Raw genomic sequence first — 12,258 nt, forward strand, 5'->3', positions numbered from 1 at the left:
CGTGTAGTGAGTGGCCACAGTCGAGGTTGTAAAATATAAACTCGAACAAGGTTGTTTCATCTGCAAATCGGAACTCTTTTTTTTTTTCTGAAACCAAGAAGCATCTTCTTGATTTGGTTTTGCTTTGGCTTAACAATATCTTGAACTTTAACAACACATATTACTGACTTGTTCCATCGTTCTCCACCAATATAAAACTCTTCCGTCCTATCGGGAATCCTGTGACCTATGTTCCAACTTCTGCTTTGGTCACAACGAAAAAGGAAGATTGAATCAGATGTCATTCTGGGAGATATGGTTTATATTACAGTTCCATTTTTTGTGCCTCTTCTTATTTGGAAACTTGTATTGACAGGATAATTGTGCTTAAAAATGTATCTTTTTTTTCAAAAATTATACAGCACATCTTTCACAAAGTTGTGTATGTGACCGCTTAATTAGATTGTAGGACTATGGTTTGAATCATATTAAATTTGGAAGTGTGAGGAAACTTAATAAAAAAGGACTTATTACTACGCAGATAAGAATTACACAGAGATCCCATTTAGATGTTTTATTTTGATTTGAATTGATGAATTATCAACAATATACCGATTGATTTTATTCTCCAAATTAATCGAATTCAATAAATTACGCACAAATACTGTATATTAAAGGTTATCCTAAACAAAAACAAACAAACAGCATAAAATTTGTGTTCATTTCAAATTACATTTATTCGAAATATTCGATATTTTGGGTTTTAATTTGGGAAAAAAAAAACCCACGATGAATTAATAGATAAATTTAAAAGTTGTATCTAATGTCTAGTTCTAATGATTCAACCCCCCAAACGATACTACGTTTAGGTCTGGGCCAATCCGCCTCTTTAAAACTCTTGGAAAACCTCTGTTCGTGGGAGAATCAAAAGTGCGAGCAGCCATGAATCATATGAATAGAACACTCCGATTCGCTCACTCTCTCTCTTCGATTCAACTATCTATATCTCAATCAATTCCCAGACTAGTCAACCCCTTTTATCAATTTACACCTTTTCTTTTCGCAAAGATTCAGTCTTTAGAAAGCAGAACTCATGAGCAAATTCTCTTCTTTTCATCGAGTCCGGAATCAGTTTTCTCCCTTTTCTCGTCCGAAGATTGGAGTAAGAATTTAGATAAAGAGATGCAAGATTCAAATTTGGCTCTAACCCATGAAAATGTTGTGTTTATCTTGAAGAAATTGAGCAAAAACCCGGAAAAAGCTTCAAGGTTCTTCAAATATGTTAACGAAGATGGGTTTGAGCCTAGCTCTTCTATTTATAGTTTGATGTTGAGAATATACACAAGAAAGGATTTCTTGAAGGAATTTTGGGTCACGATAAAGGAAATGAAAGAAAAGGGGTATTATCTTGATGAAGAAACTTACAAGACGATTTTTTCAACTTTTCGTGGTTCTAAGATGGAAAACGAGGCCACAGCATTAAGACATTTTTATCAAAGGTTACTTAGAGAGAACGCCATGGGGGAAGTTGTGAATGAGGTGGTTGAGATCATTAAAAGTTTGGAATGGGGCGAACGGGTTGAGAGGAAGTTGGAGGAGATGAAATTCGTGGTTTCGGATAATTTCGTGTTGAGGGTGTTGAAGGAGCTTAGAGGGAAAGGGTATCTTTTGAAAGCTCACAGATTTTTCAAGTGGGTGGAAAAGAGTTTGGGTTTCAAGCACAACAGTGTTACTTACAATGGAACCTTGAGGGTTCTATGTTGGGTAGAGTCGATCACAGAGTTTTGGAGTGTCATGGAGGAGATGAAAAGTGCTGGTTTTGAGATGGATCTTGACTCGTATATAAAGATTACGAGGCAGCTTCAGAAGAATAAAATGTTGAAGGATGCAGTGAGACTCTACGAGCATATGATGGATAGCCCGTTTAAGCCATCTTGCAAGGAATGTGATATGCTTTTACGAGCCATTGCCACACATTCTAGTCCAGATCTTGATTTGGTGTTTAAAGTAGTGAACAAATTCGAGGCAGCTGGATATTTGATGTCTAAGAGTGTTTATGATGGAATTCATAGGTCTCTCACGAGCTTGGGGAAGTTTGATGAAGCGGAAAAAATTGTTCAAACTATGAAGAGCGCTGGTTATGATCCAGATAATATCACATATAGTCAATTGGTGTTTGGACTTTGTAAAGCAAGGAGGTGTGATGAAGCATCTATCGTCCTAACTGAGATGGAAAAACGAGGCTGTAGTCCTGATATCAAGACTTGGACCATATTGATAAAAGGGCATTGTGTGGCTAACGAGGTTGATGAGGCAATCCTTTGCTTTGCAAAGATGATGGAGAAGGGATTTGATGCTGATGCTGACCTCGTAGATGTGTTGGTTAATGGGTTCTTGAGTCAGGACAGAGCAATAGGTGCACATACATTGCTACTTGAATTGGTGAAAAAAGCTAGGTCACGGCCTTGGCAAGCTACTTATAAGAACCTGATCCAAAAGCTACTTGGAGGGAGGAAATTTGAGGAGGCTCTTGAGCTTCTACATATGATGAAGAAACAGAAGTACCCACCTTTTTCCGAACCCTTTGTCAAATATATTTCAAAGTTTGGGTCGGTGGAAGATGCTCACGAATTCTTGAAGACCTTGAGTGTGAAAGAGTATCCATCTGTTTCTGCGTATCAACATGTTTTCAAGTCCTTCTTTGATGAAGACAGACATTCTGAGGCTAAAGATTTGCTATTTAAGTGTCCACATCATATTCGTAAACATCCAGAAGTAAGCAGTCTTTTTGGTTCTGCGACTTAATGTGTAGAAATGCTGGTATTTCTCTGGAAGCGAAATATAAATGGTAAGATAAAAAAACAGTTAAACCCCCAAATTATTGATAAAACAATTATGTTTTTGTAGAAACTCCAGCAAATATAACCACGTTCAAGTGTTTCTGCTGAAATTTGGCAATTGAGCTAATTTGTCTGATACAAATAATGGATTAATACTCCATCTCTGTAACCCTTTACTGGAAATTGATGGGCATATAACTGATGGGTCGAGCGACCCTTAATGGCAGCTTTCTGTGTAGCTTTCATTTGTTCAGTTTCTGAAACATGGTCCTGACATATTTGAAAGAGAACCTTGATGTTGAAAGTGGTGGTGTTGCGAAAAATAATGGTAATTCAGTCAGTCCGGCCTCTCAGAACATTCTCGTTTTGCTGTTTCTATCATCTTCCGCAAGAATATGTCTGGTCCACAGGTAAAAGGATTTGCAAGGGCCGCGTGTGCCAAAAATGGAAGTTTTCTGAGTGTTCTTCCACTTAAACCCTGCAGATTGAAATATATAACTACCAAATGTATCCCCTAACGGTGGACTTGGGAGGAGCTGAAATCTGAGAAAGATTTTTGCTTGAAATTTATTCCACGTATGGGACGCTCTTACTGTATGGACAGAACTATGATGAAAGGTTTGGTTTTCGCTTAAATTTTGGATGATTAAATTTTAATGACATTTCAGGGAAAAAAAATAACCTTGGGACTTGTAGTTTAGCATTTCTTTTGTTTCCATGATTGTTCACAACTATGCTTCAAATCCACGCAGGGAAGATGAAGAGAATGAGAACCTTTTGCTCGAAATCATAAAATTCAAAATTTCCGGCAATTTTAATTTCTAGTCGCAGACAAAATAGACACACTCCCAAGTTTTAGGTGGGAAAATCTGATACTGAGACTTTGATGAATGTACAAAATAAGTAAATGAAGTTACCTTGCATGCTTCTGCAACTTCAAGCAATTGTTTAGACAAATTTAATGGGGCTGCGGACTCCGTTGCTCCTGTTGTCGAATTTAGCTGCTCTCGAAGACTAGTAAAACTCTGAAGAAGGAGATCACCATCCTGCATGAATACCACTCTTACTAAAAGATTAGCAGAACTGCAGCAACTAGTCAGTCTATTCCAACTAATACACCAAGTATCAACATAGTTTAGTTCATTCCAAAGACTGTTATCCCCAACCCCGTAGCGTTGAGTCGAATGGTTTTCTTTCTGCCATCAACTACATAAGATTTCCCTTAAATTGCCGTGCAAAAATATAAATATTCCACATTTCCAAATCATCGAAACAGTAATCCACCCATTGAAGCATGGTAATTTGGCAATTCTGAATGAAAAAATCCCGTGATCGATATTATAGTACAATAAAACACGCCTCAGCTGAACAAATTAAGAACACTGAGTACTCAAAATTAGACATAAAAAAAACTTCAGATCAAGGGTGAATAACCTTTATTTTAATATATTCAAATATACTACGAGCTAAAAAAACATTTGTCTATTTCAATATTTTGTCATTGTTCTTCTCCAACGTCAAAGTTGAGAGAGGTGGAAATCAAGTAAAACGAAATGACCAAAATCATGGGCCGAGCTGGGCTAGTGTCAGTTGAATTTACCGAATGGGCCGCTCTGCCATACACGTTTAGGTATACCTACAAACATTACAAATCATTTTCGTTCGTTTTGTAGTATATGTTACATATAAACGAATCGAAAAATAGCGGGTAAATAATTTTTACAATATAGTATATATAATGATATTATAAAAATCCCATTTCACCTCATTTTTCAAGTTAGTGTATTAAGCACTAGCCGGAAGATATACGAATCTCTTTCAACATTTACAGCAATGTCAATTAATCAAGATTTAAGAAGCCTATAACTCATCCTTGAGAATATGTACCTGGACCTGGGAATCTGATAATATTCCAGTCCGCATAAGTTCAAGCAAGCAAGATCTTAAAATTTCAAAGCGTGCTTGGAGAGTTGGAGGTCCCACATATGCCTTTATATCAGCTCGATCCACGAAAGCGATATCTGCAGCCACAAAATGATAGAAGTTCAAGCACTTGGCACATGGGTTTTCCGAACTTACATAATGTGTTTCAGCAAACAAACAAAAAAAAGAAATTAACATATTTGCGTATGACTTCAACTTCAGCATTTGTCAGATGGGTTTTTTAATCAAGAAAAACATAACATTTAAGGATTGTAGAAGCTTGAGTGATGAAGTTGAGTGGGTGCAAAAATTAAGGAAAACCACATGGATGAACTTCAATGTAGAAAATATGAGGAAAAGAAAAGAGAATTTAGCCAACAATTGCAGCAATCTCAATTCCTTCTTTGAAAACTTAGATTCTCGTATAAACGTGAGCCACCGAAAGCTTCAGTTCAGGTGGTCTTATGATGGAGAGTCTAACGTTTAACTGTTTCCGTACTTGCATCAAACTTGGAAAGGCAAAACATAGTTGCATTACCGTGGTGTCATTTTCTTAACAAAGGACAGCTTTATGATGAATAATTTAATACTTGTCTCATCACCCGAAATATTGACCCGTGATTGTCTTCTGTAGGGATCTGATGATTCCATCTGTCTTGTAACTATACTAAAGTTTCTTTTATTTTCAATTTTTAATGAACAAACTTTGTCAGTTCCCATGCAAAACAAAGGCCAATAATCAACTCCCTGAAGGAGAATGATGTGCATCAATTACCGGCTGAAATTCATCAATTCAATGAGGTCGAACTGACATTATGTATGATACTGTGCATTGAAGAAATTGAATGCATAAAGACCATGACGCTTGGTAAATGAAGCAGGCAATATGATAATGTGTCATACAAACATCTGATACACGCATACACGCAATATAACCTTACCTATAGCAGCAGTTATATTTGAGGTAGTTAGAATTATCACATTGGGTGAGGACTTCAACTTGTCCATCTGGGTCAGGAGAGCGTTGACAACCTGGGAGACAACATTAAGTATTTCAAGGTATAAATGGTTCACATGCACACTCGGTTACTTGAGGATATTCTTACGGCGTGAGAAATGTACCCGAATGGAATCAGAAGGTTCAGATCCAGACAAAGCAGCCTTCCTAGCAGCAGCTAAACTTTCAACTTCATCTAGGTATTTCATTCAAAAAAATTAAGGCACACTTTAAGGTAATTAGGCCAGGACAATTATTAATATACCATCAAAATTTCTTACCAATCAAGACAAATACGAGATTGTTTTCTTCTTCAACCATTTCTTGAATCTTAGAGAAAAGTTTTGCAACCTGAAATCACAATGATGTAACAACAAACAATCAACAGTAAGGACTGGGAAAACTGAAACATGTGGTATCCCCCATCACAGTTGAAGTTGATAAACATGCAACTTCAACACAAATTTAAACATAATATGGTATGCTGTGTTATTAGCCTTAACTGTGTAAAAGAATACGGTACAACTCATCATACTTAATTTTGATAATTGAAATTCGAAGTATTGAAAGGCACCAATTCAATGATGGCAGCTTATAGTTAAGGAAGATTTCGTGCAAGTTGGTTTCATTGAGTAGTAAATAATTTAAGCTGAAGAATTTGTGCACACGGAATGCTATTTTCTCAAAATTATTGTTATCTGGATCAGGATATTATAATAACATGATCCCTTGTATCCCTGGAAACAACTCAGACTCATGCTTTTCATTGTCATGAGAAATTGTAGACTTCCATCTATCTTCTAGTTGATGTCCTCTGTTTGAGGTCATTTCTGTCCATATTCAGATCAACAATCTCTAATCCTGTACATTCAGGCCCTCGGGGACAGGAGTACATTAATTTTCGAATCTACTCTTAGATGGCCATTTTAGAAGCTAAATCCCCGAATTTCTAATTATATCAATTCCAACACAGCTAAAATCTAACCTTGGGTGAGGAAATCTAGTAAGAAAAAAAGTTAAATTGAATGTAAAGGACAGTGGACATACCAGCTTGCCACTTTCAGAAAACCATTTACTGAACAAGGAATGTGCATTAACCTCGATCAACTGGCACTGTGGGTATCTGATTTTTAAACAATATCAAATGCTGAACCGAAATGATGAAATGCAACTGAATAATGGACTAAATATTAAATGACTGGTACACATACAAAACAGTTTTTAATCATACCTGGAGCTTAAGCGTATGGAGAGTTTTTGTGCCAATGCTTTACACAGAGATGTCTTCCCCGTACCTGGAGGTCCATGAAGAAGAACAATGCTGCATAACCATTGAAAAAGGATCAGCAATTGTCTGGAATATTCTTATAGAATTCTGTAGAATTTAGTCAGACAAATTTACTCTAACAAACACAGCCTTTTTAAGTAAGACATTAAACACCTACGGATGCATAAATCATAATATCTACTTCTGCCATGCATTAAAGCGCTTTCCAACCCATTATAGCAGCAAAGCAACCCGCTTTCCAACCCATTTCCCATCATAACTCAAAAGAAAGGTGCAATGTCTGATTTCTGAATTATATCTGATCTAAAGAATTAAGAAATAATATGCAAGAAACATGGCCATTTTCTGATCCTAAATTATTTGTGTTTTGAACCAAATGCTAAACTAAACAAAAGAACAGATTTTTTCATGCATATTCTGGACTTTGAACTCTGACCATAAAGATGAAATTTTTATGGTACTATTTCAAACCAGTAGTTAAATATTTCTAAAACCAATGACTCTCACCGGTTCCATGACACAAGAAAAGGATTCACACCCTTTTCAGTAAAAAGCAATGCACTCGCTGCATATCGTAGTAACCTTTGCTTCAGGCCAGATTCATAAATTAAGCTGCAAAAATAAAATAATGATAACTATAATAATGATAATAAACATGACATCAAGGTTCTACATTTGTCAACCTAAAATGAGGTACTGCCCAACAAACCTTTCCCACAGACCATCAAATTCATTTGCGGGAAGAATCCATTCATTAAAACTAGTATGTTGGCCATCATTATTTAATTCCTCGCAAGGCCCTTCCTCACTGAGCTGAAATTGCAAAAATTAGACAACTGCAGAAATTGTTGAAAAAAAAGTCGAATTTGACCCGTACCAATGGCAAAAGGTCAAGTGGTTGAAAATTATTTCTGGAAACAGTCCTTTTTGTCCACGATTCTTGCTTTAAAATGACTATATAAGGTGTTTACAGTCCACTTCATGCAATCCAGGTCCAAGATAACTAGTCATCAAACTAACGATGTTCCTACAGATACTTATAAACAAATCATGCCTAATATAGAAAGGATTGGTAAATTGTGTTTGCTGATATAAATGGACTTGGTACGAGGACGAGGATTCATTTTTCAAGGCCTCAATAAAATACTTACCATCAAGAGATAAAATCAGCAATTGTGCTAACAATTAGCTACAATCATAAAACTGACCTGAAAAACATGGATGACCGGTCTGACTTGCCAAAAGAGTAGAATATCGTTCTTTTCGACCCACATGTCTATAAACAACAAAACGAGAAAAGGAATCAGAGTTTATAGCTGCATCTTAATTTTCAAGTATTTTAATGCAAATAACAATGAAAGAAGTGTGGAAACCCTCCTTTCATTTCCAGATCTCTTTCTAAAAAAACCAAATTTGAACCAATAAAAATTATTTAAGAAAATAATCCGCTATACCTGAATCACATATACATATCCTTTGAACATTATCTACAAGAAATGAATTATCCACTGGAACCGGGATTGGACCATCAGCATAGCTCATGCTTCTCTTTTCGAGCATACTACACACAAGAAACCCAAGATTAAAGATTTTTAAAAAAAAATCCAACAAAAATAAGAAAAATAAAGACAGAATGAGGTAAGAAAAGTCTCGACCTACATTATTCACACAGAAAAATTACAAATGTCTAAATGAGAAAGTTAAATACCACCGAAGTTTTACCTTTCGACTGTTGACCTAACATCATCAAACCGAGCTGTACTGGAAGGTTTCAATAAAACTTCAACTATGACAGCAATTCAAAAATATTAGGTTAATCTGGAAAAATAAATTCCACAGTTGGATTCAAATATTAAACAAACTTAGCATATTTTGCGAATTTACGCCGTTTTAGCTTGCACCTGAAACAAGGACTTTATCTTCGTTGAATATCGGCGGATCAGGAGGCCGAGCAGATGATGCAACTGGTGGCTCAGTAACGGCGGCGTCTTGTTCGAGAACGCCACATTGGGCGGGGTTCTGCATGGTGATATCCATGGGAACACTCGTTTCAGCTGCTGTCATAGCAAGAAATCAGAGAAATTGAAGGTGAAGATCTGATTTGTGAAACACAAATTGATTCCGTGAATTGGGTGTTTAACTTGAAATTGAAACCGAGCGCGGGAGAGAGCATTATTTTAGAAGGCCTCCCTCATATTTGTATACATTTTCTATTTATATTTATATTTTAAAAAAAAAACAATATTTATATTTATATTTATATTTTTTGATACATTCATTTATATTTAAGTAGGAAGAAAATGAAATTTTAAACAAAATTCAATCCATCTTGCCGTATTTATTGAACTTTCGGAATGAGTTTGAAAGTTGGAAAGGAAAAAAAAGGAAGATTTCTTGTGCATCAGTCTCACGTATTAATATTCGTGAGACGTGTCGATTCAATCTATATTTATAAGAAAAATTAATATTTTTCATTCAAATCAGTATATATATATCATTAACAAAAAAATGAGATTTTTGAAGAGAAGAATAATAATTTGACATTAAAAAAATATTTTTTATGGGTCGAATCGAAAATTTGTCTCACAAATTTCATATAAGAGGGATTTTTAAAAAAATTTGTGAAGAAACAGATAGAAAATATAAGAGGAAATAGAAAAAATATATATAGAAATTATGCTTTTTTTTTTGGTAGAGTTGAGATTTAAAAAAAAAATTTCCTTTAGGAGTTTTATACTCCCATTTCTTCCCACTTTTGGGTGGAAATCTCCGTGCACTATCCTTCCATTACTTTAAAAAACTCCCAAAAAAAAACTATTTTTTAACTTTTTCCTTCTAAATCTTTTCTCTACATTTCGATGCTCTCAAACAAATCTTAGCTCAACGAAGATCCAATTTGCGCTTTGTGGCTTATTTGGTTGAAATTGCATCTTTTTTATTAAAAAAATTATCATTATTGAGATAAGTAGTAAAATAGAGTTAGATTTTAACCAAATATAAGCAAACAAACAAGAAAAATATTACTTTACTTGAATTGAAACGATTTGAAGTCGGATGCATTCCATTTTTAAAAATTATAATAATGGAATTCCACCTAAAATATCTTTATTTCCTAACAAAGTTGTGAACCGATTTATAATTTCATTTGGTCTCTACGTAAGTTCCATTATTAATTCAACTCAAGAAAAAGACAACTTAGACGCCATACATCCCATCTCCCCAAATTTCCTCATCTTTAATGGCAACAAGATAATTGCAGCCAAAAACTCATAAATGAGGCTCAGATTTATCCCAACACATTAGCATGGATCCATAAACATCCCACTCACGAGATCCAAAAGACCATGAAGAAAAGCAAGATCCATGAACAAGAAAACTACGCCGATATCATCAAGGCCGTGGCACAGGCCTGGCATGGCCACTCCAGCAGCTCTATGATCGAATTCACTTCTGAGTTCGACGCTCACAGGCTGTGCTTCCGGTCGAAACCGACCCGGTTCAAGATCGAGGCGTTGCGGGAACAAGTGTTGGTGCCTGCAGGTGTGAAGAAATGGGATTTCGCTAAGTCGCTCTGGGACTCTTATGAGATCGTGAATGTATCCAAGAAGTTGGAGAGATGCTTGTTGAATATGGATGATCCGTTTTCGGAGTCGAACAGGGTGAAGCGGGTTCTGGTCAAGAGGCGGAATGAGAGCAAGAATAGCCTGAGGAATTTGTTCCAGATATCTTCGAGGAGATTCAATGAAGTTGGTTTTTCGTCAAGAAGGTAGTCTTGTTTTATCCTTGTATTGCCGGTTTCAGAAGCAAATTAAAGGCCCTTTTTTGACTGATCCTTCTTCTGGTAAAAGTGAAGAAATTTCGTGCTATTGTGTTGGAAAAAGAAGGGATTGATCATGTAATCTTCATGGTTCCGAAGTCTGGTTACTCCATGTTTTTCATAGCTGTCTCATTGCATAAATATGCATGTTATCGCTTTCTTTGGTCATCGATTCAAGCTTATGGGTTTGATGGGAGGATACTTCTTCCAGCCAAAATTTGACAAAACTTAAAACCATGCTCGCTGCATTATATGGATATGGGGAGTTTTAAAAAAATAATTAACTGATTTTATTAGTCACCTTATCAGTTGAATATATAGTCGAACTTCGGTATCTCGCAGTGTTGGATCGATGTTAATGACTTGCAATGTAATTCAAGTTATTCATGTGCATGAATATCAACACATATTTCACCAACCTATATTTATATCATCAATGACTTGAGTAGACAGGCATGTTGTTTATTTGTATAGTTGTAGGACAACGTTAATAAACATTATTTAGGTTGCCACACTGCCTGCTTTATATCAATCCATATATATTCCAACCTTAATACCTCTTAAATGTTTTCCATTTATCAAAAGTTTGATGCTTCTTCTGAATGAATCCATTGGCCTAGATATCGGCGTTGATCTCCTCATCATGAACTTCATGTTTCCCATTCATATCGATCTCCTCATGTTCAACAAAATGAACTTTCCTGTTTAATTCCGGCACCCTATGATGCCCTTTATTATATGATGATGATTCATAACGTGAATATTATTCTGGTGATGATCCTCATTCTTGTCAGAGCCGTACATGGAGTCGGTCTTGAGACCATGGTAGGCAGCTGGGGCGTTGACGAAGGCATGGGGAACTTGAGAGACGATGTGCGGCATTAGGAAATATTCATCGTCGGAGATGGAATCATCTTTGGCGTAATATTGGGTAGAGACGGTGTAGTAGTCGTGGTGTTTTTGCATTTTCTTGGCTTGTTTTAGTAGTCCTGGTTGCCTGCCCTGGGAGAGTTACGTTGTGGAATAGAATTCCAAATTTATAGGTGGTTCATGTACAAAAGATATTCCATAGCGACAGATCCAATAATTTAGTCGATACATGAAAAACTCGAGGGAGGGGTTGCGAGGAAACGTTATAAATTTATATTGCTTTTAAGTTTACAATCTTAAATGATTAGTTAGTGTCCATCTCTCCCGGAGTTGAATTTTTCCTTAGGTTGGCATGAATTAGATTCTTGTCTTTCGTCCATTTTCATAATATTTGAATGATGTTTCTAGGGAATCTTAAATCATCATCGGCCGAAATCTTTGTTCGCGGAGAAATTATAAATTGAATCGTAAATTCAAGAACTAATCCAGACAAAGTATAGACCAACCCGGAACATGGATATACTTGCAGCATACCATAATTGGA

At 36.0% G+C, this 12,258-nt stretch overlaps 3 protein-coding genes across 5 annotated transcripts; 2 read left to right on the top strand and 1 right to left on the bottom strand.

The window, feature by feature from the left end:
• Positions 1-823: 823 nt before the first annotated feature.
• On the top strand, positions 824-3,519 carry LOC142542304 (pentatricopeptide repeat-containing protein At3g48250, chloroplastic). Its single transcript, XM_075648876.1, has one exon. The coding sequence runs from the start codon at positions 922-924 to the stop codon at positions 2,782-2,784; it is 1,863 nt and encodes a 620-aa protein (XP_075504991.1). The 5' UTR covers positions 824-921; the 3' UTR covers positions 2,785-3,519.
• Positions 2,900-9,195, bottom strand: LOC142542305 (pachytene checkpoint protein 2 homolog). 3 transcript variants are annotated; one of them, XM_075648878.1, is made up of 14 exons: positions 8,929-9,195; positions 8,750-8,813; positions 8,482-8,588; positions 8,236-8,303; positions 7,737-7,840; positions 7,535-7,639; positions 6,971-7,060; positions 6,838-6,862; positions 6,021-6,090; positions 5,865-5,935; positions 5,684-5,774; positions 4,707-4,840; positions 3,737-3,865; positions 2,900-3,297 (listed from the first exon to the last, which is right to left on the bottom strand). In XM_075648878.1, exons 1-14 carry the CDS (start codon positions 9,089-9,091, stop codon positions 3,157-3,159), a joined length of 1,362 nt encoding a protein of 453 aa, XP_075504993.1. In that variant the 5' UTR covers positions 9,092-9,195; the 3' UTR covers positions 2,900-3,156. The 3 variants fall into 3 exon arrangements, with proteins under 3 accessions (XP_075504993.1, XP_075504992.1, XP_075504994.1); XM_075648877.1 differs by having other exon boundaries at positions 6,787-6,862; XM_075648879.1 differs by lacking the exons at positions 2,900-3,297; positions 3,737-3,865 and adding an exon at positions 3,872-4,455 and having other exon boundaries at positions 6,787-6,862.
• A 1,176-nt stretch (positions 9,196-10,371) lies between these two features.
• Positions 10,372-10,797, top strand: LOC142541320 (uncharacterized). Its single transcript, XM_075647874.1, has one exon. It carries the CDS (start codon positions 10,372-10,374, stop codon positions 10,795-10,797), a length of 426 nt encoding a protein of 141 aa, XP_075503989.1.
• The last annotated feature ends 1,461 nt before the right edge of the window (positions 10,798-12,258 follow it).

The sequence above is a fragment of the Primulina tabacum genome, chromosome 4 (genome assembly GCF_025594145.1).
Source record: "Primulina tabacum isolate GXHZ01 chromosome 4, ASM2559414v2, whole genome shotgun sequence".
NCBI lineage: Eukaryota > Viridiplantae > Streptophyta > Magnoliopsida > Lamiales > Gesneriaceae > Primulina > Primulina tabacum.

What these genes read in the sequence shown, in the direction of transcription:
- LOC142542304 (XM_075648876.1), top strand. Translation starts at nt 922, where the DNA reads ATGAATCATATGAATAGAACACTCCGATTCGCTCACTCTCTCTCTTCG.
- LOC142542305 (XM_075648877.1), bottom strand. Translation starts at nt 9,091, where the DNA reads ATGACAGCAGCTGAAACGAGTGTTCCCATGGATATCACCATGCAGAAC. An exon ending in GTTAGGTCAACAGTCGAAAG is followed by an intron (nt 8,589 to 8,749) that starts GTAAAACTTCGG and finishes TCTTGTGTGTAG; the next exon opens with TATGCTCGAAAAGAGAAGCA. An exon ending in AACCTTCTGATTCCATTCGG is followed by an intron (nt 5,775 to 5,864) that starts GTACATTTCTCA and finishes GTTGTCTCCCAG; the next exon opens with GTTGTCAACGCTCTCCTGAC.
- LOC142541320 (XM_075647874.1), top strand. Translation starts at nt 10,372, where the DNA reads ATGAAGAAAAGCAAGATCCATGAACAAGAAAACTACGCCGATATCATC.